The 24,815-nt window shown below is 45.7% G+C and overlaps 1 protein-coding gene and 1 long non-coding RNA gene across 8 annotated transcripts in view; one reads left to right on the top strand and one right to left on the bottom strand.

Moving 5' to 3' along the window:
• The window catches only part of LEPR (leptin receptor), an 85,864-nt gene extending 81,691 nt beyond the window's left edge, over nucleotides 1-4,173 (top strand). For 6 of the 7 annotated variants that reach the window (XM_056532810.1, XM_056532808.1, XM_056532813.1 and 3 more), the window contains exons 17-19: nucleotides 150-255; nucleotides 2,061-2,136; nucleotides 2,350-4,173. In XM_056532810.1, the coding sequence (XP_056388785.1) occupies nucleotides 150-255; nucleotides 2,061-2,136; nucleotides 2,350-3,102 (935 nt within the window). In that variant the 3' untranslated portion in view covers nucleotides 3,103-4,173. Of the gene's footprint in view, nucleotides 1-149; nucleotides 256-2,060 lie in introns of all 7 variants that reach the window. The other variant, XM_056532814.1, reaches the window with a different exon arrangement.
• The window catches only part of LOC130283396 (uncharacterized), a 76,427-nt gene that overhangs the window by 36,993 nt on the left and 14,619 nt on the right, over nucleotides 1-24,815 (bottom strand). The window lies entirely within an intron of this gene.

Below are 24,815 nucleotides of genomic sequence, written 5' to 3'. Positions count from 1 at the left end.
ATATACAAGAATATAACTACTATAATACTGCTCCTATATATAAGAATATAACTACTATAATACTGCTCCTATATATTAGAATATAACTACTATAATGCTGCCTTGTGTGTAGATTTCTGCAGGTTTTATCATCTTTCTGTCTATTTCAGTGGACACAGATGAAATGCAGAACAATACAGGTTTATACATTATTTTACCTGCGATTACCGCAACATCTTTTCTTCTGGTGATAACTCTGGCAATATCACATCAAAGGTAATTTCTTACCATATTTAAATATTAGCTGTACTGTATATTTCACAGTCGTACTGCCATTGACGAAAGACTTTTGATAGGTCACACATTTGTAAATTGGTAGATAAAGCTCGCCCTCGATCTAAATTGTTGCATGTGATGGGCTCCATAGACTTACTATGTATTCCATCTCCCGCAACAAGTCAGGGCGAGGAGCTCATGACGCCATAGCCCCGCCCCCTCATGGCGTCACGTCCCGCCCCCTCAATGCAAGTTTATGGGAGGGGGCGTGACAGCAGTCACGCCCCCTCCCATAGACTTGCATTGAGGGGGCGGGAGGGGCGTGGTATCATGAGGGGGCGGGGCTATGGCGTCACAAGCTCTCGGCGCCGGCTCCAGCGTTGGGAACAGTTTGTTTCAAACACTGAGTAGCGGAGTACCACTTTAAAGGGGTACTCCGCTGCCCTGATTCCGTAGCTCCTCTCCCCAGCGTCCGGAAGTTTATTGTTCCGAACGCTATGTGCGGGCTTCCGTGTTCAGGGCCGCCCCTCGTGACGTCACGAGGGGCGGCCCTGAACACGGAATCCCTCACACAGCGTTCAGAACAATGAACTTCCGGACACTGGGGAGCGGAGCTACGGAAGCAGGGCAGCAGAGTTCCCCTTTAATATAGTAAATGAAAGTGGTATACTATATGCTAGTGCTAAAAAAAAAAAAAAGTAATGTAGTATATAAAAGTGATATAAAAGTAGTATAGTTTATAAAAGTGATTGGATAGTAGTGGCCTCTGAGAACACATTTATTAGTGGGGGGGGGGGTTAGTAATTCGTAGGAGAGAGGGTGTATCAGTGAAGGGAAGGGACACATATAGTTTTGGCTTTAACTTGGTTTATTATGATTGCTTTGCTTTGTCTTTTTTGTCATAGGTTAAAATTGTTTTATAAAATATGGATAGAAAGCAAAACAAAACATTTGTTTCCAGTAATTCTCGGAACCTGACACACCCAGCTGATCACAGCGGCGGATGTTTTTAAGGAAGGGATTATTTTTATGTGGCAAATTCATTTAAAGGAGATCTCCGGCTAAAAATAAAGTATCCCCTATCCACAGGATAGGCGATAAGTTGCTGATCGTGGGGGGTCCGAACGCTGGGGCCTCCAGCAATCAACGGGACTGGACCCGGCGCTCAGTGAGGAGCGAGTGCGGCAGCCAGTACTTGCCCCATTCATTCCTATGGGAGCACCAAAAAGGGCAGCTCTTGGGCATCACCGGCGCTCCCATAGAAATGAATGGAGTGCCCTGCCATCTACTGGTAGACGACACACACTCCTCACTGAGAGTGGCGGGGTCCTGTCCCGGTGATCGCCAGTAGCCCCAACACTCAGACCCCCCCCCCCTACCCCGTGATCAGCTACTTATCCCCTATCCTGTGGATAGGGGATAAGTTATTTTTTGCCGAGTGCTCCTTTAAAGGAAAACTATCAGCTTGCTCCCTCCACACTAACCAGTGGTACTGGCTGATAGTGCGGGGGATGCTGGTCATTGACGTTGATGAGCTGGGCGGCGCTGCGGCCTGTGGCGGTGACGTCAGAGTTCCAGTAACCCCGCCTGTCCCAGTAAGCACTTAATTAGCATATAGGGAAAAACAAAGATATCGGCCAAGCGGATGAGGGTACAGTAGGAATAAACTGATCAGCGCCCCCCCCCCTCCTGCTGGTTAGTGCAGGGGGGGGGGGAGCAAGCTGACAGTTTTCCCTTAATATAAAATATTATGACTTTTATACTGTTTGTTGTCTTCAACACAACATATATCTACTGTTTTTCAGAATGAAGCGACTGTTCTGGAAAGAAGTGCCCAACCCCAAGTACTGCTCCTGGGCTCAAGGAGTCAATTTCCAAAAGGTTAGTTTGTCCACATCAGGTTCTTCTTTTTGTTCTTTGTATTCTCATAAGAAAAACTCTTCCGAAAAATCCTATTAGCTTATACCTATAAACATAAATCATCCGTCGTTGACATTCTGCGAGCCTTCTTCTAATCCAGTTACCATAGAGCATTTATATGTTTCCCAGAATGCAGACGCGTTACTAAGAATAAATAATTGCGTTTTTGTCCAGCCAGATACATTAGAAAACCTTTTCATGAAGCACCAACACCTGCCGCACAATTTCCCGTTCATCATAGAACCCGAAGTTATATTTGAAAACCTGAATATCGAGAAGGGATGGGGGAAGGAAGACGTAGACAACGTCTCAATAATCGAGCGCTTCACAGACGACCACGATTCCGCGTGTACCACGGGCCATTTTAGCAGCACTTGTACGTACACAGATGAACCCGAGATCTCCATGTACGGAGATAACTCACGCCAGTCCAGTGTAAAATATGCAACCATCATCAGCAACCCGCAACAAGGCAAGCCAAGCATTAACGAGAGGAAGATCAGCGTCAGCTCCGGGGACGGATGTTTTCTGAGAAATAATTCCATTGTTATCGGGAATCTAGAAGACAAAAAGCAGGCGTTTCTCATCATGGCCGCATTACATGCAAAAGAACCCAAGATGACGTCGTCAAACTCTACCGTGTCGTCTGAAGGGTTCTCCGAGCCTACTGACCAAGAAGAGAGCTTCGAAGGAGATAGCCCCGATAGGAATCTCTACTACTTGGGGCTGGATTCAAACCAAAATATTGAACAGGACAATTATTTCTCAAAAAATCCCTTGGTGACCTATCATATCCAGGAGAACATATCATATCAGGAGCTGGACTATCGGAGAGAAATGTCTTCCAAACTAATAGAAAATGACTATGGACACCCAGGTTTTTTGAAGAGAACGTTGCGCCCGTATATGCCACAGTTTCAGAACTGATCTCCAGAGGACACAGAGGTGTTTGATATGTGTACGTGATGCAAAACCATTGTCCATAAGGCATTGCACACAGTCATTCAAGAATGTGAAGGGATGATCATTTTACTAGGGGTGTTTTTAGGTTGTAATCAAAGGTTCAAGAGCCATCGGCCAACCCTTGTGCTCCATTTAGATGGTTATCCCTAGTGGTGGATCCCTTCCTAAAATTGTCAGGGGAAGAGATCACTTTGTTGTCCTCTTACATCTCATGACCTTCAGTTAGCCAATGGGCTGAACGTGATGTCCCTAGATCAGGGTTGTGACATCATTAAACTTTAGCTTAAGCTAATATGGGACATTTGTTGCATTTGTATAAAACAAAGTCATAATTCTATATGTAAAGCACATTCTACATGGAACAAACCACACGTACCGTGCAACCTGAGGTAACAAACTACTATACTACAGTGTAGCATAATAAACGGCTATTAAAGGGGCCGTCTGGTGGAAAACAACTTATCCCCTATCTACAGAATAGAGGATTAGTGTCTGATCGTGGGGGGTCCGACTGCTGGGACCAGGCTCTCTGAGAGGAGTTTAATGGGGACTCCGCCCCTAGACACCTCATTTCCTATGCAAAGGATAAGATGTTTGATCGCAGCACCCGGCGTTCGTTTAGAACGCCAGCTGCAGTGCCGGAGGTTTGTGACGTCGCGGCCACACACCCTCGTGACGTCACGCCACACCCCCTCAATGCAAGTCTATGGGAGGGGGCGTGGTGGCCGCCACGCCCCCTCCCATAGACTTGCATTGAGAGGGGGGATGACATAATGAGGGGGCGTGGCCGTGATGTCATAAGCCTCTGACACCCCATCGCTAGTCATCCGGAATGGAGCGAAGTTCGCTCTGTGCATCGGATGACTAGGGTGCTGCAGCAGAGAACGCGAGGGAACCCAGTGGCAGGACCCTCGCAATCAGATATCTTATCCCCTATCCTTTGGATAGAGGATAAGATGTCTAGGGGTGGAGTACGCCTTTAAAGGGGTTATCCAGGAAAAAAAACTTATATATATATATATCAACTGGCTCCAGAAAGTTAAACAGATTTGTAAATTACTTCTATTAAAAAATCTTAATCCTTTCAGTACTTCTGAAGTTGAGTTGTTCTTTTCTGTCTAAGTGCTCTCTGATGACACGTGTCTCGGGAACCGCCCAGTTTAGAAAAGGTTTGCTATGGGGATTTTCTTCTAAACTGGGCAGTTCCCGAGAAAGGTATCATCAGAGAGCACTTAGACAGAAAAGAACAACTCAACTTCAGAAGCTCATAAATACTGAAATTATTAAGATTTTTTAATAGAAGTAATTTACAAATCTGTTTAACTTTCTGGAGCCAGTTGATATATAAAATAAAGTTTTTTCCTGGAATACCCCTTTAAGCTGCAGACAACAAGCACCACATTCATTCTCTTTGGGAGTGCCAGCGCTGTGGATATGGGATAAGTTGTTTTTCACCGGAAAACCCCTTTAAGTTTAAAGTGTACCTGTCAATATCGGGCTAAGTTTCCACAGTTTGTTTTTTTATTTTTTTCTGGTAAAATAACACACTGGTAAAAACTGCCATTATTTTGCACTCCCAAAATGATGTTTTTCTGGCATTTTTTCAAAAATAGTGGGTTTTAGTCTTGGCGTATTTTGCTTTGGCTCTTTTCCCCTGCGTTTTGGCATGACAAGTCATGTGATTCTTCTATCATGTGGTTAAAGGATTTCTCTTGAAGAAATAGGAAGAAAAGTCAGAAATATGCCAATACTAAACCCACATGGCGTTTTTTTTAATCTTTTTTTTATTTTATTTTGTCTAAAAAAAATCCATAGTCTCAACGTGCTGCCAAGTGGTCTTATAAATCCCTATTGACTTTTAACTAACATCAGGCCACAGCGTTATTTTTTGGGTGCGTTTTAGAAAAAAAAGTGAAAACTTAGCCTAAAAAAATAAATAAAAAAAAAAGAAGACATGCCTGCCCCTCCCCCTGCTCTGTGTCTCTAAGACCTGAATGGCCCCATAGACCAGTGGTCTCAAACTGTGGCCCTCCAGATGTTGCAAAATTTCAACTTCCAGCATGCCCGGACAGCCAACGGCTGTCCGGGCATGCTGGAAGTTGAAGTTTTGCAACATCTATAAATGGCTTACCGGTATATAGGAAAAATAGATAACCTTGACCAGTGTTTCCCAACCAGTGTGTCTCCAGCTGTTGCAAAACTACAACTCCCAGCATGCTAGTGTTTGTAGTTTTGCAACAGCTGACGACATCCTAGTTGGGAAACGCTGTGCTAGGGTGTTTTAGTAGGTCAAAGTTTTACTGCACCAACCGTTAAAAATGGCTGCTTCCATGTAGAGATGATTTTAGGGATAAATACTTTGTCATATATTCAACTCTAAAGAACATGTCTCGCGATGTATATAAATTGTAAAATTATTTTTGTATATGTGTCCTCCGCAAAGATGTTCAGATCTGGTATATTTTTGTGTCTCAACAAACTTACATAGAGTTATAACAAAAAATAAAGCTGAAATAAATAGAAATTGTCTTGTTTCCGCATTCCATTGATCTTAAAGAGTACCGGTCACCAAAAAAACTTTTTATATTTTGTTAATCAATGTATTAGAAACAACTTTCTAATACCATGTGATTAACAAAAATGTATCTTTATATTTTTTTTTTTACTTTGAAAAACTGACCACTAGGGGTCTCCCTACATGTTCCGGCTCAGTGATTACAGACTCATGCCGGCCTGGCTGGCAGCATGAGTCCGAACTCTCAGTGTAGCTGGGACACTGAAAAGCACAGCACAGCTCCCTGCCTGTCAATCAGTGCATGGCAGGCAGGACGGCGAGCCTGTCAGCACCCCTACCCCCCAGGTCGGCAGATTATAAGCACAGCAGTAGGATCGTGTGGGGCCAACAGCATCCCTACCCCCCCCCCCAGGTCGGCAGATTATAAGAACAGCAGCAGGATCGCGAGGCTAACAGCACCCCCCCCCCTGGATTATAAAAACAGCAGCAGGATCGCGGGTCTGAAAGCCAAGCCCCCCCCCCCCTCGGGATTATAAGAGACCATAATCTGGCAGAATGACACAGCCTGGAATTGGTGGCAGCACGAGGAGACCATATAGTGGCAGAACGACCCAGTCTGGAGGTGGCAACAGCCTGATAAAACCATAGGGCCTAACAATAGAGAAGATTAAAGATATTTTTGAAATTTTAAATTGAAGATTTTAGATATATTAACATTTTTAAAGTTTAATTTAAGGTGCCAACAGCATAAGGAGATCATATGGTGGCACAATGACACAGCCTGGAGCTGACGGCAGCATGAGTAGACAAAAGGGCTTCACAATCCCTAAGATTAAAAGATGAATTTTAAAATTGAAATTGAAGATTTATGGTAGATTATAAGAACAGGAGCAGCAGGGTCGCTGAAAGCATGTCAGGAACTGTCCAGAGCAGGAACAAATCGCTATAGCAAACCTCTCCTTCTCTGGTCAGTTCCTGACATGGACAGAGGTGTCAGCAGAGAGCAGTGTGGTCAGACTGGAAAGATTTACACAACTTCCTCTGGAGCATACAGCAGCTGATAAGTACTGGAAGGATTAAGATTTTTAAATAGAAGTCATTTATAAATATGTTTAACTTGCTGGCACCAGTTGATTAAAAAAAAAAAGTACCCCTTTAACCCCAAAAGGACCCAGGGCATACAGGTATGCCCTGACATCCTAGGACTTAAAGGAGTAGTCCGGCGCCCACTTTTTTAATTTTATCCCGTCCGGGCTGCAAAATAAAAGAAAACGCACTTTCTCTTACCTGCCAACGAGCCCCCGGAGCTCCGGTACAGGTGTTCGGTCCCCGGGCTGTATTCTTCTTACTTCCTGTTAGCCCGTAACGTCACACGGAGCTTCAGACTATCACCGGCCGCAGCGATGTCCCGCCTCGACAAAAGTATCGTCAAAAATTTGCTACTAACAAGTAGTAGAGTAGAATATGTCACGAAAAAACAATCTTGGAATCAGAGTGAAAAGTAAAAGCATCCCAGAGTTATTAATGCTTAAAGTGACAGTGGTCAGATGTGCAAAAAATGCTCGGGTCCTTAAGGGGTTAATGGGGTACTCTGAAGAAAAAACAGTGGTAGCCCAAAAGGAAGCAGAGATTTTTCATTTTATAACTATGTATTTTCCTCCTCGCCTTCTAATAACCAAACGTTTAAAATGTTTCACCTACAGACATGCAGTATGTGAGGGCTTTGTTTATATTGCTTTTTTCTGTAAAAATTACATATTATTCTGTAGGTGCATATGATTACAATGATACCCAATTTATATTTGTTTTGTTTTACTACTTTTAAAAAATTATAACTTTTTTGGTACGAAAACTGGTATGCCTAAAATTGTCCTCTTCTGACCCCTATAACTCGGGTAATTTTTTGCACCATGTTCTGTAGTTTTTATCGGTACTTTTTTTGTTTTGATGGGACTTTTTGATAGTTCTTTAGTCCTCGTTCACATTTCTGTCAGACTCCGCTATTCCGAGTTTAGCGCAGAACGACGGGAGTTTAGCATAGAAATTTTTTTTTCTCCGCTAAACTACCGGATCCACGACAAACTCCATTCAAGTAAATGGGGTTCGTCGGGACCAGGTAGTATTAGTCACAGTTAAAAAAAAAACAGCATCTTCCACATTTGCTAGAACGCAATTCATCTATGCACAGAGAGACATCCATATAACTTCCTCCTTGACTCTTAAGTAATAAACAATTAAATATGGAGGGGCCCTACTAATTCCTTTATAAATCACAGGCAATATGGCAAAAAGATCCTCACTTATATCCAGGCAACTACAGGTGCTTCACTGGTATCCAGGTATACATAAGTACTAGGCTTCACTGGTATCCAGGTATACATAAGTACTAGGCTTCACTGGTATCCAGGTATACACAGGTACTAGGCTTCACTGGTATCCTGGTATACACAGGTACTAGGCTTCACTGGTATCCAGGTATACACAGGTACTAGGCTTCACTGGTATCCAGGTATACATAAGTACTAGGCTTCACTGGTATCCAGGTATACACAGGTACTAGGCTTCACTGGTATCCAGGTATACACAGGTACTAGGCTTCACTGGTATCCAGGTATACACAGGTACTAGGCTTCACTGGTATCCAGGTATACACAGGTACTAGGCTTCACTGGTATCCAGGTATACACAGGTACTAGGCTTCACTGGTATCCAGGTATACACAGGTACTAGGCTTCACTGGTATCCAGGTATACACAGGTACTAGGCTTCACTGGTATCCAGGTATACACAGGTACTAGGCTTCACTGGTATCCAGGTATACACAGGTACTAGGCTTCACTGGTATCCAGGTGTACACAGGTACTAGGCTTCACTGGTATCCAGGTACATACAGGGACTAGGCTTCACTGGTATCCAGGTATATACAGGTACTAGGTGTCACTGGTATCCAGACAACAACTGATTTCACTGGTATCCAGGCAACCACAGGTACTAGGACTCCCTGGGATCCAGGTATACACAGGTACTAGGTGTCACTGGTATCCAGGAAACCACAGGTGCTAAGCCTCACTGGTATCCAGGTAACCACAGGTGCTAGGCCTCACTGGTATCTAGGCAACCATAGGTACTAGGTTTCACTGGTATCCAGGCAACAACAGGTACACATTGGTGTTTAGGCAACCACAGGTACTAGGCCTCACTGATATCCAGGCAACCACAGGTACTAGGCCTCACTGATATCCAGGCAACCACTGGTGACAGGCCTCACCGGTATCCAGGCAACCTCAGGTGTTAGGCCTCACTGGTATCCTGGTTACCAAAGGTACTAGGTCTCACTGTTATCCAAGCAACCACAGGTGCTAGGCCTCACTGGTATCTAGACAACCAGAGGTACAAGGCCTGACAGGAATCCAGGCTACCATAGGTATAAGGTTTCACTGGTATCCAGGCAACCACAGATACTTGATTTTACTAGTATCCAGGCAACCCCAGGTACTAGGCCTTACTGGTATCCAGGCAACCACAGGTGCCCGGCCTCACTGATATCCAGGCAACCACAGGTGCTAGGCCTCACAGGTATCCTGACAACCAAAGGTTCTAGGCCTCACTGGTATCTAGGGAACCACAGACACTAGGTTTAACTAGTATCCAAGCAACAGCAGGTAATAGGCTTCACTCGTATCCAGGCAATTACAGGTACTAGGTTTCATGGTATTCAGGCAACTACAGGTACTAGGTTTCACTGGTATACAGGCAACCACAGGTGCTAGACCTCACTAGTATCTAGGCAACTACAGGTACTAGGTTTCACTGGTATACAGGCAATCACAGGTGCTCAGCCTCACTGGTATCCTGTCAACCCTGGGTGCAAGGCCTCACTGATATTTAGCCAACAGTATCCAGGCAACCACAGGTACTAAGAATCACAGGTATCCCGAGAACCACAGATACTAGTGTGGTAGCCTTGGGGGGTGTATGGTAGTTGGGATGTTGTGGTATATAAGGGGTTAATGTTATCCCTATAGTTCGTGACGCCAGGCTGAGGGCTAGAATGCTGAGGTAATTCTCCAGCCTATCGCCGCCCTTCCCAGAAACGACAGGTGCATATAATGAAATCACTGAAGGTCCACAATGTACTTGAACTTGAACTTGGGTAACTTTACTTAAGTGCTTGAGGTACATCCAATGAACAATGACAGTCTCATGGAATACAGTCTTTATATAGCTCAATGACTGACAGTTGTTGCGGACCTTGAAATAAATTAAAGTCTCTGAATTTAGGGTAATTATTGCAGATCCGTCCAGATTTAGGGGATAGATAAGGTCCGGTGAACTTGTAGAGTGCATGGGGATTGATACACTCAGAATTTAGAAGTTATCGGCCGTCGCCGCAAGGTTCAGGCCTAGACTCACAGATCTCAGCAGCGCAGATGCTTCTTGCTTGCTTGCACAGTAACAAGAGCACGAGAACATGGCCGCCGCTCCCTTATATGGGTAGGGGGCGGGGCTAATCTGATTGGTCCGAACATCTGTCATTCACTATTACAATGAGTGATGGGATTGACTACATCACAAGGACCTCCAAAGGTCCTCAAGCAGAAATACCATAGAGTTCACCTAACCACGTGACCCGCAGGTCCTGTTACGCTATGGGACATGTAATTAACTATTTATAGAGCTTTTATATAATATTTACATGCTTCCTAAGTAAGCTATTGGTGCAATAACCATCTGGATGAGAGTTGACAAGGGGTGGACAGGACAACAGGAACCCCGACGTCCTAGGGATTCTGGCTATGGGGACCCACAATAAAAAGGTACCGGATAGGATACGGTACCGGGACACCACACTAGGTTTCATTAGTATCCAGGCAACAACAAGTACTAGGCCTCACTGGTATCCAGTCAACCACAGGTATTAGGCTTCACTGGTATCCAGGCAACCACAGGCACTAGGTGTCACTGGTATCCAGGCAACCACAGGCAATAGTTGTCACTGGCATCCAGGCAACCACAGGCATTAGGTGTCACTGGTATCCAGGCAACCACAGGCATTAGGTGTCACTGGTATCCAGGCAACTACAGGCACTAGGTGTCATTGGTATCCAGGCAACCACAGGCACTAGGTGTCACTGGTATCCAGGCAACCACAGGCAATAGTTGTCATTGGTATCCAGGCAACCACAGGTACTAGGCCTCACTGGCATACCTCCCAACTTTAGGGACAAGCCACGCACCTAACCACGCCTGCACCTGCAGAATGGGAATACCTCTTAACAGCAATAATGTTGTCAGTCTGCCACCTATGTTTAAGAGGACGTCCTATACTGACAGACTGACAACAACCCCATTATTACCACTACAGACCATATAAGAAATTACACACAGTTTTATCAGGTGACTGACAACAACCCTCATCATTACCACTACAGACTATATAAGAGATTACATACAGTTATATCAGGCGACGTCTTCTCTGATCTGGTTCACTTTCCTTTTTCTCTCCAGCTCAGACTGCACTTATCCTATAACTATAATGCCCCAAACTGTAATATGGCCCCTCTTAGTAGAATGGGTAGTAGCAGGAGACCACACATTAGGCAGCAGCAGTGTCTCCCCACAGTTGGCAGCAGCAGAGTGCCCCCCACAGTAGGCAGCACCAGAGCCCCCCCTCCCCCCACACAGTTAGCAGCAGAAGAGTCCCCCCACAGTAGGCAGCAGCAGAGTCTCCCCCCACAGTAGGCAGCAGCAGAGTCCCCACCACATTAGGAAGTGGCAGAGTCTCCCCCACAGTAGGCAGCAGCAGAGTCCCCACCACATTAGGAAGTGGCAGAGTCCCCCACAGTAGGCAGCCGTAGAGTCCTCCCCACAGTAGGCAGCAGCAGAGTACCCTCACAATAGGTAGCAGCAGAGTCCCCTCACAGTAGGCAGCAGCAGAGTCCCCCACAGTAGGCAACAGCAGAGTCCCCCCCCACATTAGGAAGTGGCAGAGTCCCCCCACAGTAGCAGCAGCAGAGTCCCCCACAGTAGGCAGCGGTAGAGTCCTCCCCACAGTAGGCAGCAGCAGAGTACCCTCACAGTAGGTAGCTGCAGAGTCCCCTCACAGTAGGCAGCAGCAGAGTCCCCCACAGTAGGCAACAGCAGTCTGCCCCCCTTCTCCCTCTCTGGGATACTTACCTCCTGTGGCTCTTCTGTCTTCTTCCTGGCGGCTCCAGCAGATCCCTGAGCATGGCCTCTTCTTTCTTCGTCTTTCTCCTCTGCACTCCGGCATCTGATGACGTAACTAGAGCGCCGGAGCCGCTGGAGCACAAAAGCCTCTAGTGTTTGCTGGCTAAATGTAGCCAGAGTGCACAAGAGTGATTGACAGGGTGAGGAGTCAATGGCTCTTCACTCTGTCAAACTCCCCCCCCCCCCCCACCAAGCACTGCATTTAACTGTAGATGCCTCTGTGATGAGGGCAGATGGAATTACCCTAGGGGCAGATGGCATTAACCCCTTGTGTTTGTGATGCCAGAGCGTGGTTTATCCTCTACACCACCCGAAGGAATACCACTGGATCCTGGGCTAGGGGCAAATAATGAATCTGACACCAAGTTACAGAACAATGGCAGTTTTACTGAGTCAGACAGGTGTAACAGTCTATATAGCTTGGCTGGGCCCACGAAGGTGACCAGTGACTTCAGAGACCTCAGGGTTTGCTGGGACTTATAGTGGACTTGGACAATTTGGATGCAGGCCATGCTGACTTGAGACAAGATGACTTGGACTGACTTGACTATGACAGACTATGACTGACTTCACCCCCTCTGTTGCTTACCAGGCTTTGACTTGACCTGTGGGGCAATGGACTTGAGAATCCATGGCTGCTTGACTGACTTTAGGCCTCCTCTGGACTCCAGACACACCTAGGACTTAACCTCACTGCAACCCAGCATACAAGAGCGAGAGCTAACTCCACCAAGGCCTTATATGGGGGAGACTAGGAGGGGTCCCATAGGTCACCCTTAGGTCACATGGTCACTGATACCTCACTGGGTTACAATCACATGACAACAGGTCTTAATGTTATAACACATTTTATGTACATTATGTGGTAGCCCAGTATGGGAGATGTTGCCCCGTACCCTTGCTGTCCTGTCAGGCAGCCTCCTTCAGTGTCCCCAGGGCCCCTTGCACCTGTCCCCCCCCCCCCCCTGTACATATGTTCTGCAGTGTATTGTATTATAAAACCAAGAGTGACCTATGGCTAGTCTCCCCATATAAGCCCTGGGTGGAGCTTCTCTCTCTCTTGGCTGAGGTCCAGTGCAGTCGCCTAGTGTGTGTATCCAGAGTGTTGGAGACCTTAAAGTCCAGTCCTGCAGACACCATCAAGTCAAGTAAGATAAAGTCACAGTCATGAGTCAAGTCAAGTCAGTCCCTGTCATCTGTCAAGTGAGCGTGGTCTGCATTCAATTGTCCAGTCCTACTACAAGTCCCAGCAAGCACTTAAGCTCTCTGTGTCACTGGTCACCTCCTTGGGCCCTGGCTGAATTGTATAGACTTTACCATCTGTCTACCCTCAGTAAAGCTACCGTTGTCCATAACTTGGCGTCAGAGTTTTCATTGTCCCTGTGCCTAGCCCAGGATCCAGCAGTATACCTTCGGGACATTTTAGGCTAAACCACGACCTGGAGTCACGAATACAAGGGGCTAATGCCATCTGCCCCTAGGGTAACAACATCTGCCCTCATCACACCCCGCTACCACAATTATATGGTATAACATAGGCATTTAAGGGAGTAGGTAGAACACAAGTGCAGGTGGGGGGGGGGGGGGGGGGGTCAGGGGTCACTGTATGGAGTGTGCCGGACAGGGCAGCTAGGGTACAGGGGTGCAACTCCTGTACTGGGCCACCACACCTTATTAGGAGGCATTTACAGTTAAATGCGGGACATATGGGGGCTGTTCAGGGACGGCGGGACATCATGCCAAAAACAGGAATGTCCTGCCAGATCCGGGAAGGTTGGGAGGTAGGCTCACTGGTATCCAGAGAACCACAGGTGCTAGGTCTCACTGGTATCCAGAGAACCACAGGTGCTAGGTCTCACTGGTATCCAGGCAACCACAGGTACTAGGTCTCAATGGTATCCATGCAACCACAGATACTAGTTTTCACTAGTATCTAGGCAACAAGTACTAGGCTTTATCCAGGCAACCACAGGTACTAGGCATCACTGGTATCCATGCAACCACAGATACTAGGTTTCATTAGTATCCAGGCAACAACAAGCACTAGGCTTTACTGGTATCCAGGCAACCACAGGTACTAGGCCTCACTGGTATCCAGGTAACCACAGGTACTAGGCCTCACTGGGATCCAGGCAACCGCAGGTACTAGGCCTCACTGGTATCCAGGTAACCACAGGTACTAGGCCTCACTGGGAGCCAGGCAACCGCAGGTACTAGGTCTCACTGGGATCCAGGCAACCACAAGTGTTAGGCCTCACTGGTATCCAATCAACCACAGGTACTAAGCCTCACTGGTATCCAGGCAACCACAGGTACTTATTTTCACTGGTATCCAGGCAACCACAGGTAGTTATTTTCACTGGTATCCAGGCAGCCACAGGTACTAGACCTCAAAGGTATCCAGGCAAAAAAAGATTCTAGGCCTCACTGGTATCCAGGCAACCACAGGTACTAGGCCTTACTGGTATTCAGGCAACCACAGGAACTTATTTTCACTGGTATTCAGGCAGTCACAGGTACTAGACCTCAAAGGTATCCAGGCAACCACAGATTCTAGGCCTCACTGGTATCCAGACAACTACAGGTACTAGGCTTCACTGGTATCCAGACAACCACAGGTGCTAGGCCTGATAGGTATCCAGGCAACCAAAGGTACTAGTTTTCACTGGTATCCAGACAATCACAGGTACTTAGTCTCACTGGTATCCAGGCAACCACAGGTACTAGGTTTCACTAGTATCAAGGTAATAGAGGTACTAGACCTCACTGGTTTTCAGGCAACCACAGGTACTAGGCCGCACTAGTATCCAGGCAACCACAGGTACTAGGCTGCACTAGTATCCAGGCAACCACAGGTACTAGGCCGCACTAGTATCCAGGCAATCACAGGTACTAGGCCGCACTAGTATCCAGGCAATCACAGGTACTAGGCCGCACTAGTATCCAGGCAACCACAGATACTAGGCCGCACTAGTATCCAGGCAATCACAGGCTACTAGGCCGCACTAGTATCCAGGCAACCACAGGCAATAGTTTATAGTTCCCACTAGGCCTCAGTCTTCTTCTGAGTACTCCTGTCTGAGTGTGACTTTCCCTCAGTTTTCTTTTGCTCTCCCATAAACAAGGCGGCACAAATGAAGCCTGGTAGCGATAAGACCCCTCTTATTCCTATTTATTGGCGAAACAGATGGACAGCTGTCCCACCACCAGCTATCATAAGTGCAGCATTCCCAGACCCCGGAATGGTAAAGTCTACCTGACAGACAGCAGTATAGAGAGGGGATTCCATGTTACAATAATGGCAGACTCTGGTTTATCACTCAGCTTTCCCATAAAGAGAATATATCTAAGAAATGGCTGAACACAATGTTTTATACCGTGATTGAAGATGACAACTTGCTTCTATTCAGGGTCTTTAGAAATAATCTCCATATATGATAGGAAAAAGACAGTGAAGAGCGCAGCCCGTAGTTTCACGTGTCGCCGCATTGAGCAGCGTGCAAATTCGCACTCGGCAAATGAGAAGCGACTCCCTCCTCCTCCTTAAGATCCCTATAGCTGACAAGTTAATTGCTCTTAACGATAAAACTCAGCAGCCAAGGAAACTTGGAAGAGAAGACGCATAATTACTCGCCATAGCGAGAGCGTCCTCCGAGACTGTACAGAACAGTCATATTAATTGCATGGATGTTATCCCGCATCCTGGGAGTGACAGAACAATGACTATAAAAAGCCCAACCTGTCACCCGTAGCACACAGGCGTGCTCATTTATTGGGGGGCATTTATCATTATAGGTGTAAGTGAAGCATTTTTCCGCACTTTTTTTTTCTGTGCTGGAGATGTGTAGGAGCGCCAAATTTGTTAAATGGTCCCAGAGCATTTCATAAATTTTGTGCAGGTCACATTTTCTGAAATTTTCTCTTCACATACACCAAAAAGCTAAGCTAAGTCTGGGCTGGTGTAATTTATTGACTTTTCAGTGGCTTTGCGCCGTTTCACAAAAAGGCGCAGTTCATAAAACCCGTCCATATCATGCGTATTGCCAAAGTCAGTGGATTGCAACTCAAAATCAGCAGAAATGTGTAAACCAAAAGGCGCAAAAAAAGACACAAAAAAACAGTCTAAAGACAATGATAAATGTCAGCCATTGTCTCTAATATAAATGTGCATTATTTGGCGGCTTACAACAGAGAAGGCGGCAGCCATTTTGTAGGCGTGGCTCAAACCGATAGAAAAGTCAGAACAAACTTCCTGCAGATGCGGCAGGTAAATCCACAGTAAGTGAATGTAAGTATAACCAGAAGTAAAGTGATGAAGTAAAGAATAGAACAGCGCAAGACTGGATCACTGTACAAGTGACCGTCCGGATGGCCAATCCAGAATACCAAACGCAAAAAACAGTCCAGAGTCACAGCGCCAAAGTGAAAAACTCCAGATTTGTGCAAAAAGCTGTAGTGTTTATTGGTTCCCCAATCCGCCGGCGGATTGGGGAACCAATAAACACTACAGCTTTTTGCACAAATCTGGAGTTTTTCACTTTGGCGCTGTGACCTTGGACTGTTTTTTGCGTTTGGCATAAACATACATCCTAAGATAAAAGTATAAAATATAAGCGCAGACTAGATGGATTACTAAGTCTTTTTCTGCTGACATATATCCAAAAGTTGCAGAATTTGCGCAAAAATAAAAACTTTTTGACACATATGCCGCTCACGCCACGGGGAAAGGGACTTGAAGGGATCTCGGTATATGTGACTTTAACCCACTGATCTTTTGTCAAATGAGTTGTATTTGTCCTGCAAAGTGCAGTAATGAGACCTATGAACACAAGGATTTCACACATTACATAAACTTTTTGGGCAAACCTAATATAATACAGTAAATGATGCTTAAACTGCAGCTCTACTGAATTTAGTTATCTCTGAGGTGTGACTCTTAGCACCTGTACGTGGAATTAATAATACAGATGGGAATGTTCACAGTTTAATATGTTCTCAGCCCAATTTACTGAAACTACTGATGAGGATCTTCACAGACTGGCTCACTGTGGTGAACTATGTAGACTTTTCTACATGACAAGACAGTATAAACAGCACTAACTATGACTGGAGGCCAAAGAAGAGATTGGTGTACTGCAGAGAGACCCTTGTTCAGCCTTCTTCTCTCTGACATGAACCAAGAGAATTCCATCTTCGAGATAAAGAACTTGCACACTTTGGGGGGTATGTATGAAGGATTTTACCCTGTTTTTCTTTTTTTACTGTGATTTGTCTCAAATTTCCTTTTATGTCACTTTTTGCGCCAAATGGTTTAGAACAAAATCACTGATTTCACTTTGTTAGTCGGGATTTCAGTTACAATCATTCTTTGGTCTGGAATTCATTAATTGCGACTTTTCGATTTGGCGCAAGTTTAGGCGCAAATACCTTCATTTAGGCGCAAATCTACACCATGAATAAAGTGACAGAGAAAATAGCTACAACAATAGAATGTCCCAAAGTCAGATTTACTGCCTGGAATTCTGGGGTCTGCGCCTTTTGTAGGGCTACATTTGTGCCAAAATTACAAACTTGCTTACGACAATTGATAATTTTGGCGCAAATATGCTCCATTTGACGCAAAAAAACACACATAAAATCACACATTGCTACACCATTATTAATACATGTCCCCCTTTATCCTCACACCCTGAACAGGAACACTGACTTGATTGTAGACAGGATTTTACATAGGTGAAGCAGATGTGGCCTAGTTATAGGTACAGTATGCCAAGCAGGAAAAGAAGCTAGGAGATGTTGCTTTGGCAAAAGCCAGACCTAGATTGACTGACTGGACTACCAAACAAGAGAAGGGCTGGGAGATGTTGCTTAAATGATGGCTAGACTAAAACTACTAACAGGTTTTGGGTCCACCCATTGGTTGGGGGGGGGGGGGGGGGAGAATCACTTGACCAAAGTATCAATCATCTGTGTACATATATGTACATCTCCTGACATGGTGATCAAGTCTCCCGTGACCTCATGGATAATGGCGGACATAAGCAATCCTGCTGATGTCCACTAATAACCCTTCAGATGCAGTGATTAATACTAATCAGGCCATTTGAAGTAAATGTGGGGCCTGGGAGTTCTCATCGGACCACTCGCAGTGTGATTGCAGGGGTCTGATGGGTAAAGATGGCCGCCGGAGGTCTCCTTACCACCTCCTGGCTGGCTCCTGTGATCTTCTCTTCTGATCTGCCTTCCGGTAGACCAGCGAAGTAGATCGCAGATAACGCTGATCAGTGCTATACCACTGTGCTAGTAGATGGGTTCTCACAACACCACTGTGCTAGTAGATGGGTTCTCTCGACATCAGTGCTATACCACTGTGCTAGTAGATGGGTTCTCCCAACATCAGTGCTATACCACTGTGCTAGTAGATGGGTTCTCCCAATCAGATCGCTTCTTTTATTTTTCAGAGGCATTTTCAAAAATGAAAGAAGCAATCTGATTGGTTGCTATGGGCAACTGGTCAACTTTTCCTCTGCACAAGTTTTGATGAATTTCCCCCATTGTGACTAAATGACAAGCGTGTTGTACTGCTGGAGATACACATGCCTCCCTGCATTTATCCATATATCATTTCTTGGCAGTTTTCTTTGGATCTATGCCTATTGCCTTACTGATTGTTTGTGACTCCCACATATCTGGGAATAAAAGCAATGCAAAAAGGAACCCTTCATATGTAAGCTTCCCATAGAGCCATTCACATTATTGTATTATATTATAGGTATTCACTTGCAATATATTGCAATAATAATATACAATAATAATAAAAATAATAATGTTACATGTTCTTGACACTCTCCACCCCTTCCACCAGTGGGATCCCATTAAAAGGGTACTCCGCCCCTAGAAATCTTATCCCCACGGGGACCGACCGTGACGTCACGACTCTGCCCCCATGTGCCGTCACGCCCCTCCCCCTCAATGCAAGTCTATGGGAGGGGGCGTGATGACCGTCACGCCCCCTCCCATAGACTTGCATTGAGGGGGCGGGGCGTGACATCACACAGGGGCGGAGTTGGGATGTCACGATCTTCCGTCCTTGTGGTCGGGAGGAATTAGCCTGAGAGCCTCCAGCGCTTCCGGAAGCAGTTACAGGTGGGTGCTGCTTTCTATATGCTGCTTTCTTATGTTTCATATATTTTATTCCATTTTCTGCACACTCGCACTAGTAATAGGTATAAATGTGACTTTTATTGCTGTGATAGATGTGTGAGTGGATTTGATCAGAGCCGAGTTCAACAGAAATTATCACTGAAGGTAAAAATATCTTCAGGATCAAATTCAGAAATTGAATCACAGGTGTACGCCTGCCAAGCTATTCTAGGTTAGCAGTGCAGAAATGTACGACAAATTTGTATAAAAAAAAATAAAAATATAAAATAAAAATTAACATAATTGCTAAAAGAGTACCTCTCGTTAACTTGATAAATTTTATAATCCTCCCAGGTCACTGCCCCCATCAGGATAAACCATCCCCTGCCTTTATTTTAATTATTTTTTGTTTTCTACCTTGATATTGATCTGTATTTTCTGCTCAGTCTCAGTCAGATTCACAGACCAGAAGGGGGCGTTCCCCAGCAGGTGTGACATCATCTGAAGCCATACAGGGGAGAACTTCCTCCCTCACTCTGCAACCAACAGCAAACGGTTAAGCGTTGAGTGTGAGATGAGCTATGATTGGATTAGACTGGACACACCAGGCTGCATTTCCTGATTTTGGACTGCTGCCAGGAAAACCGGAGTCCAAAGTCTGTGCAAAAGATGGGGAGGAAATGTGCTCTGGACAAGTAGGGAGACACCTAGTGGCAGCTTTTTTAAACACAAATAAAACAATGAAAACTTAATTTTTTTTAAAACAAAGTACATTAGAAAGATTTGTATTTACCATAAGAAGTGCAATAGCAAAAATTAGTTTTAATGAGAGTGCAAATAAAAAAAAAAATAAAAAAAATAAAATAAAATAAAAAATGCCAGAAATAACATATCTTGGTCACCTCACATTGCAAAAATACATGGAATAGAAAATGATTGAAAAGTGTTATTTATCCCAAAATGGTATCAATAAAAACTACAGCTCATGATGTAAAAAACTAATCCTTACACAACTCAGTGGATGAAAAAAGTATAAAAAATAAAAAAGTTATAGGAGTCAAAATATGGCGACCTAAAAAAAAGGATTTTACTTTCTTATAAAATTTTTCTTTAAGTTATTAAGCATTACAAAACCAATATACCGTATTTTTCGCCGTACAAGACGCACTTTTTCTTCCCCAAAACTGGGGGGGGGGAAAAGTCGGTGCGTCTTATACGGCGAATACACCCCTATCCCGGCGGTCCCTGCGGCCATCAACGGCCGGACCCGCGGCTAATACAGGACATTACCGATTGCGGTGATGCCCTGTATTAACCCTTCAGACGCGGCGATCAAAGCTGACCGCCGCGTCTGAAGGGAAAGTGACACTAACCCGGCTGTTCAGTCGGGCTGTTCGGGACCACCGCGATTTCACCGCGGCGGTTCCGAACAGCCCGACTGAATAGCCGGGTTAGTGCTTACAGGACACCGGGAGGGACCTTACCTGCCTCCTCGGTGTCTTCTCCGTTCAGGGATCCCCTGTATGGCCGGCGCTCTCCTTCCTCGTTATCACGTACGTGCGTCGGCGTGCGTAACGACGTGATGACGGCGACGGACAGCGAGGATACTCGGCCGGCAGCAGAGACGTTCCGGAGCGACGGGGACACGGCGACAACGATGGAGCGACATCCAGGGCAGCGGTGACAGGTCCGGAGCGGCGGGGACACCTGAGTATTACCTCCTTTGCAGTGGTCTTCAATCTGCGGACCTCCAGATGTTGCAAAACTACAATTCCCAGCATGCCCGTACAGCCAACGGCTGTCCAGGCATGCTGGGAGTTGTAGTTTTGCAACATCTGGAGGTCCGCAGGTTGAAGACCACTATTGGGTTCAAAATCTTAAATTTTTTAGATTTTGCACCTAAAAATAGGGTGCGTCTTATACGCCGGTGCGTCCTATAGGGCGAAAAATACGGTACATTTGGTATTGTTGTAATTGTACATACCCACAGAGTAAAGTTAGCATCCCATTTGCAATAGTGCAAATTGTGTTGTTTTTTTTTCCAATTTCAGTCCACAAGTATTGTTTTTATTTTTTGGCTTTCGATGGAAAAATAAAGGGTTCCCACACAGCTCTGTTTATTGGCAAATAAAAAACAATATAGATCTTTGAAGGCAAGGAGACTAAAATGAGATAGGCAAAGGAGTGCAGGGTTAAAGCAGGTATGGTGGCCCAGTACAGGAGTTGTTACCCCGTACCCTTGCTGCCCTATCAGGCAGCCTCCTGCATTGTCCCCTGCCCCCCCTGCATCTGTTGTAATTGTATATAATACCTATATTATATATGTAAGAGTGTTATATCTTTAAGACTGTTTACCATGTGATTTGTCATGTGATTGTTACACAGGAGGTATCAGTGACCAGGTGACCTAGGGGTGACCAATGGGACCCCACCAGAGCCTCCGCCATATAAGCCCTGGGTGGAGCCTCTGCTCTCTTAGTCTTTGCTGAGGTCCAGACAAGTCGTGCCTAAGTGTGTGTCCAGAGTCATAGGAGGCCTCAAGTCCAGTCTGCAGCCACAAGCTACAAACCTGCAAGTAACCACAGTCACAGTCTTGTCAGTCACAAGTCAGTCAAGTCAAAGTCATCTGTCTAGTCAACGTGGCCTGCACTAAATTGTCCACCTCTACTACAAGTCCTAGCAAGCCATTAAGGTCTCTGAAGTCACTGGTCACCTCCTTGGGCCCTGGCTGAACTGTATAGACTTTTTCACCTGTCTAATCTCAGTAAAGCTACCGTTGTCCGTAACATGGCGTCATTATTGCCCCCGTGCCTAGCCCAGGATCCAGCGGTATACCTTCAGGTGGTATTGAGGATAAACCACCCCTGGCATCATGGATACAAGGGGTTAATGCCATCTGCTCCAGGGTAATTCCATCTGCCTTGCATCTCACACCCTCTACCACACAGGTACAAAGTTAGAAAGCCTCCCCCCGCTGGCCCCTTAAGTAGTCCCCAAAGGAAAGGGGATAAGATGTCTGATCGCAGGGGATCCAGCTGCTGGGACCCCTGCGATCTCTGGCCCGGCACCCCGGTGTTCTGAACATTTATATTCAGAACGCCAGCAGTGCTAGGCTTCAGGCGGCCATTGTAGTCACCCCCCTCCATTAATGTCTATGGGAGATATATGAAGGGGGTGTGATTGCTGTGGTCGCTCGTAATCCAGCATAGAGTGGGGTCCGCTCTGTGCATGCGGATTACTGGGGTACTGGGCTAGAGCTCGTGGGGGGTCCTAGCCATGGGGCCCTCTGTGATCCGACATCTTATCCCCTATCCTTTGGATAGGGGATAAGAGGCCTAGGGGCAAAGTACCACTTTAAAGATGTTATCCTAAGATGAAATGCTAAAAACAAAAGGTTAAGTGGGGAGATTTATCTTTGCATATAGAGGCTTTTCTTGCTTATATTTGGCGCATAAAAAGTGTTGTCTTTGGAAAGTGAGTTCTGAAGTCATTTTTTGGGGGTTTGGTTTTGCTTACGTGTGACATATTTATCATACTATCCCAGTGGGTTGTACCAGCCAGATACCAACCAAACAGCAACAGCATAACGTTACCAGGGTGGGCAAGGTTCATTGATACTGGCCCTCCCCAGCCTAAGTAACGCCAGCCTGTTACTGCCCAGGCACAGAAGTGCCCAGGAACGGCTCCTGTACATCCCCCGGCCCGGCTGCGGGAGTCCCAGGCAGCTGCGGAGTGATGCCAGCCCGGGCTCCTTTAACATATCATGGCGCCGATCATTTATCCTATCCCACACTCTAATTTCACATTCCCAGCCGGGTCCCATGATTCCCCGTGACCGACAGAGCAATCACAGCGGCTGGTAAGATGTTGCTCTCCAAAGCCCGTTTTTTAAGCCTGGTCCCGGCTGTCTTACATTTATAGTGTTTTGGAGGGGGTTGCAACTTTTTGTGCAACATTCGCACTTAATAAATCCCTGATCACTGCAAAGTAAGAACTGAAATTTACTTTTATAAGCGTGTTCATTGCTTATCGCTTACAGCCAAAAGTCACACAAAAAAGTGTCATTACTTGCATCATTTCTTGGTGAAAAATTCCAAAATTTCATGAAAAATTTGAAAATGTTGCATTCTTTTAACTTTGAAACTCTCTGCTTGTAAAGAAAATAAACATACCAAATAAATTATATATTGATTCACATATACAATATGTCACCTTTATGTTTGCATCATAAAGTTGACATGTTTTTACTTTTGGAAGACATCAGAGGGCTTCAATGTTCAGCAGCAATTTTTCCACATAATTTTCAAAATCGGAATTTTTCAGGGACCAGTTCTGTTTGAAATGGATTTGAAGGGCCGTTATATTAGAAATACACCATAAATGACCCCATTATAAAAACTGCACCCCTCAAAGTATTCAAAAAGACATTAAGAAAGTTTGTTAACCCTTTAGGTGTTTCACAGGAATAGCAGCAATGTGAAGTAGAAAATTCAAAATCTTCATTTTTTTACACTCGCATGTTCTTGTAGACCCAGTTTTAATTTTTTTTTACAAGGGGTAAAAGGAGAGAAATCCCTCCTAAATTTGTAACCCAATTTCTCTCAAGTAAGGAAATACCTCATATGTGTATATAAATTGTTCGGTGGGCGCAGTACAGGGCTCAGAAGGGAAGGAGCATTTTTCTGAAATGGTTTTTGGGGGCATACTATTTTGGAAACTACACCCCTCAAGGCACGTAACAAGGGGTACAGTGAGCCTTAACACCCCACAGGTGTTTGATAACTTTTCGTTAAAGTTGGATGTTCACTAAAATGCTGGTTTTCCCCCAAATTTTACATTTTTACAAGGGTTAATAGGAGATAATGCCCCCCAAAATTTGTAACCTTATCTCTTCTGAGTATCGAAATACCCCATATGTGGATGTAAAGTGCTCTGCGGGTGAACTACAGTGCGCATAAGAGGAGGAGCGCCGTTGAGCTTTTGGAGAAAGAATTTGGTTGGAATTGAAGTCGGGGGCCTTGTGCGTTTACAATTTCCCCATGGTGCCAAAACAGTGAGCTCAGGGAGGACAGAAACCTCCCGTGGAGCAGAAGGGCATTTGACCCCATTTTGGAAACTACACCCCTTACAGAATTTAATAAGGGGTGCAGTGAGAATTTACACCCTACTGGCGTTTGACAGATTTTTGGAAAAGTGGGCTGTGCAAATGAAAAATAACATTTTTCATTTTCACTGTTTCATAAATCTGTCAGACACCCGTGTGATATAAATGCTCACTGCACCCCTTATTACATTACGTGAGGGGTGAAGTTTCCAAAATAGAGTCACATGTGGGCGGGGGGGGGGGGGGGGTCCACTGTTCTGGCACCATGGGGGCTTTGTAAACACACATGACCTTCAATTTCACCGCTGCTGCCACCGCTCCTGCCACTGCTCCTGCCACTGCTCCTGTCCGCCGCAGCCGCTCCTGAGGGGACCCCCTCTGGGCCAGGCAAAGGTAGGAGACCCCCGCCAGCCCCGATCACCGCCCAGCAGGGTAGTGATTGGTCGGTCGTTCCAACCGATCAATCATGTGATCGTGATGTGGCACCCATGCCACCTCACTCCTGCTGGGTAAGGGATTGACCCAGAATCGCCACAGATCGTCTGTCTGAATTGACTTGCGGTGATCGCCGACATGGGGGGGTGTCTCAGGACCCCCCCCCCCCAGGGGTTTGCACAGGGTGCTGGCAAGCAGCGGGGACCGGAATCCCCATGGGCGTACAGGTACGCCCTTGGTCCTTAAGTACCA

The sequence above is a fragment of the Hyla sarda genome, chromosome 7 (genome assembly GCF_029499605.1).
Source record: "Hyla sarda isolate aHylSar1 chromosome 7, aHylSar1.hap1, whole genome shotgun sequence".
NCBI lineage: Eukaryota > Metazoa > Chordata > Amphibia > Anura > Hylidae > Hyla > Hyla sarda.
The sequence above is the reverse complement of the archived record's forward strand: the minus strand, read 5'-3'. Positions and strand labels throughout refer to the sequence as shown.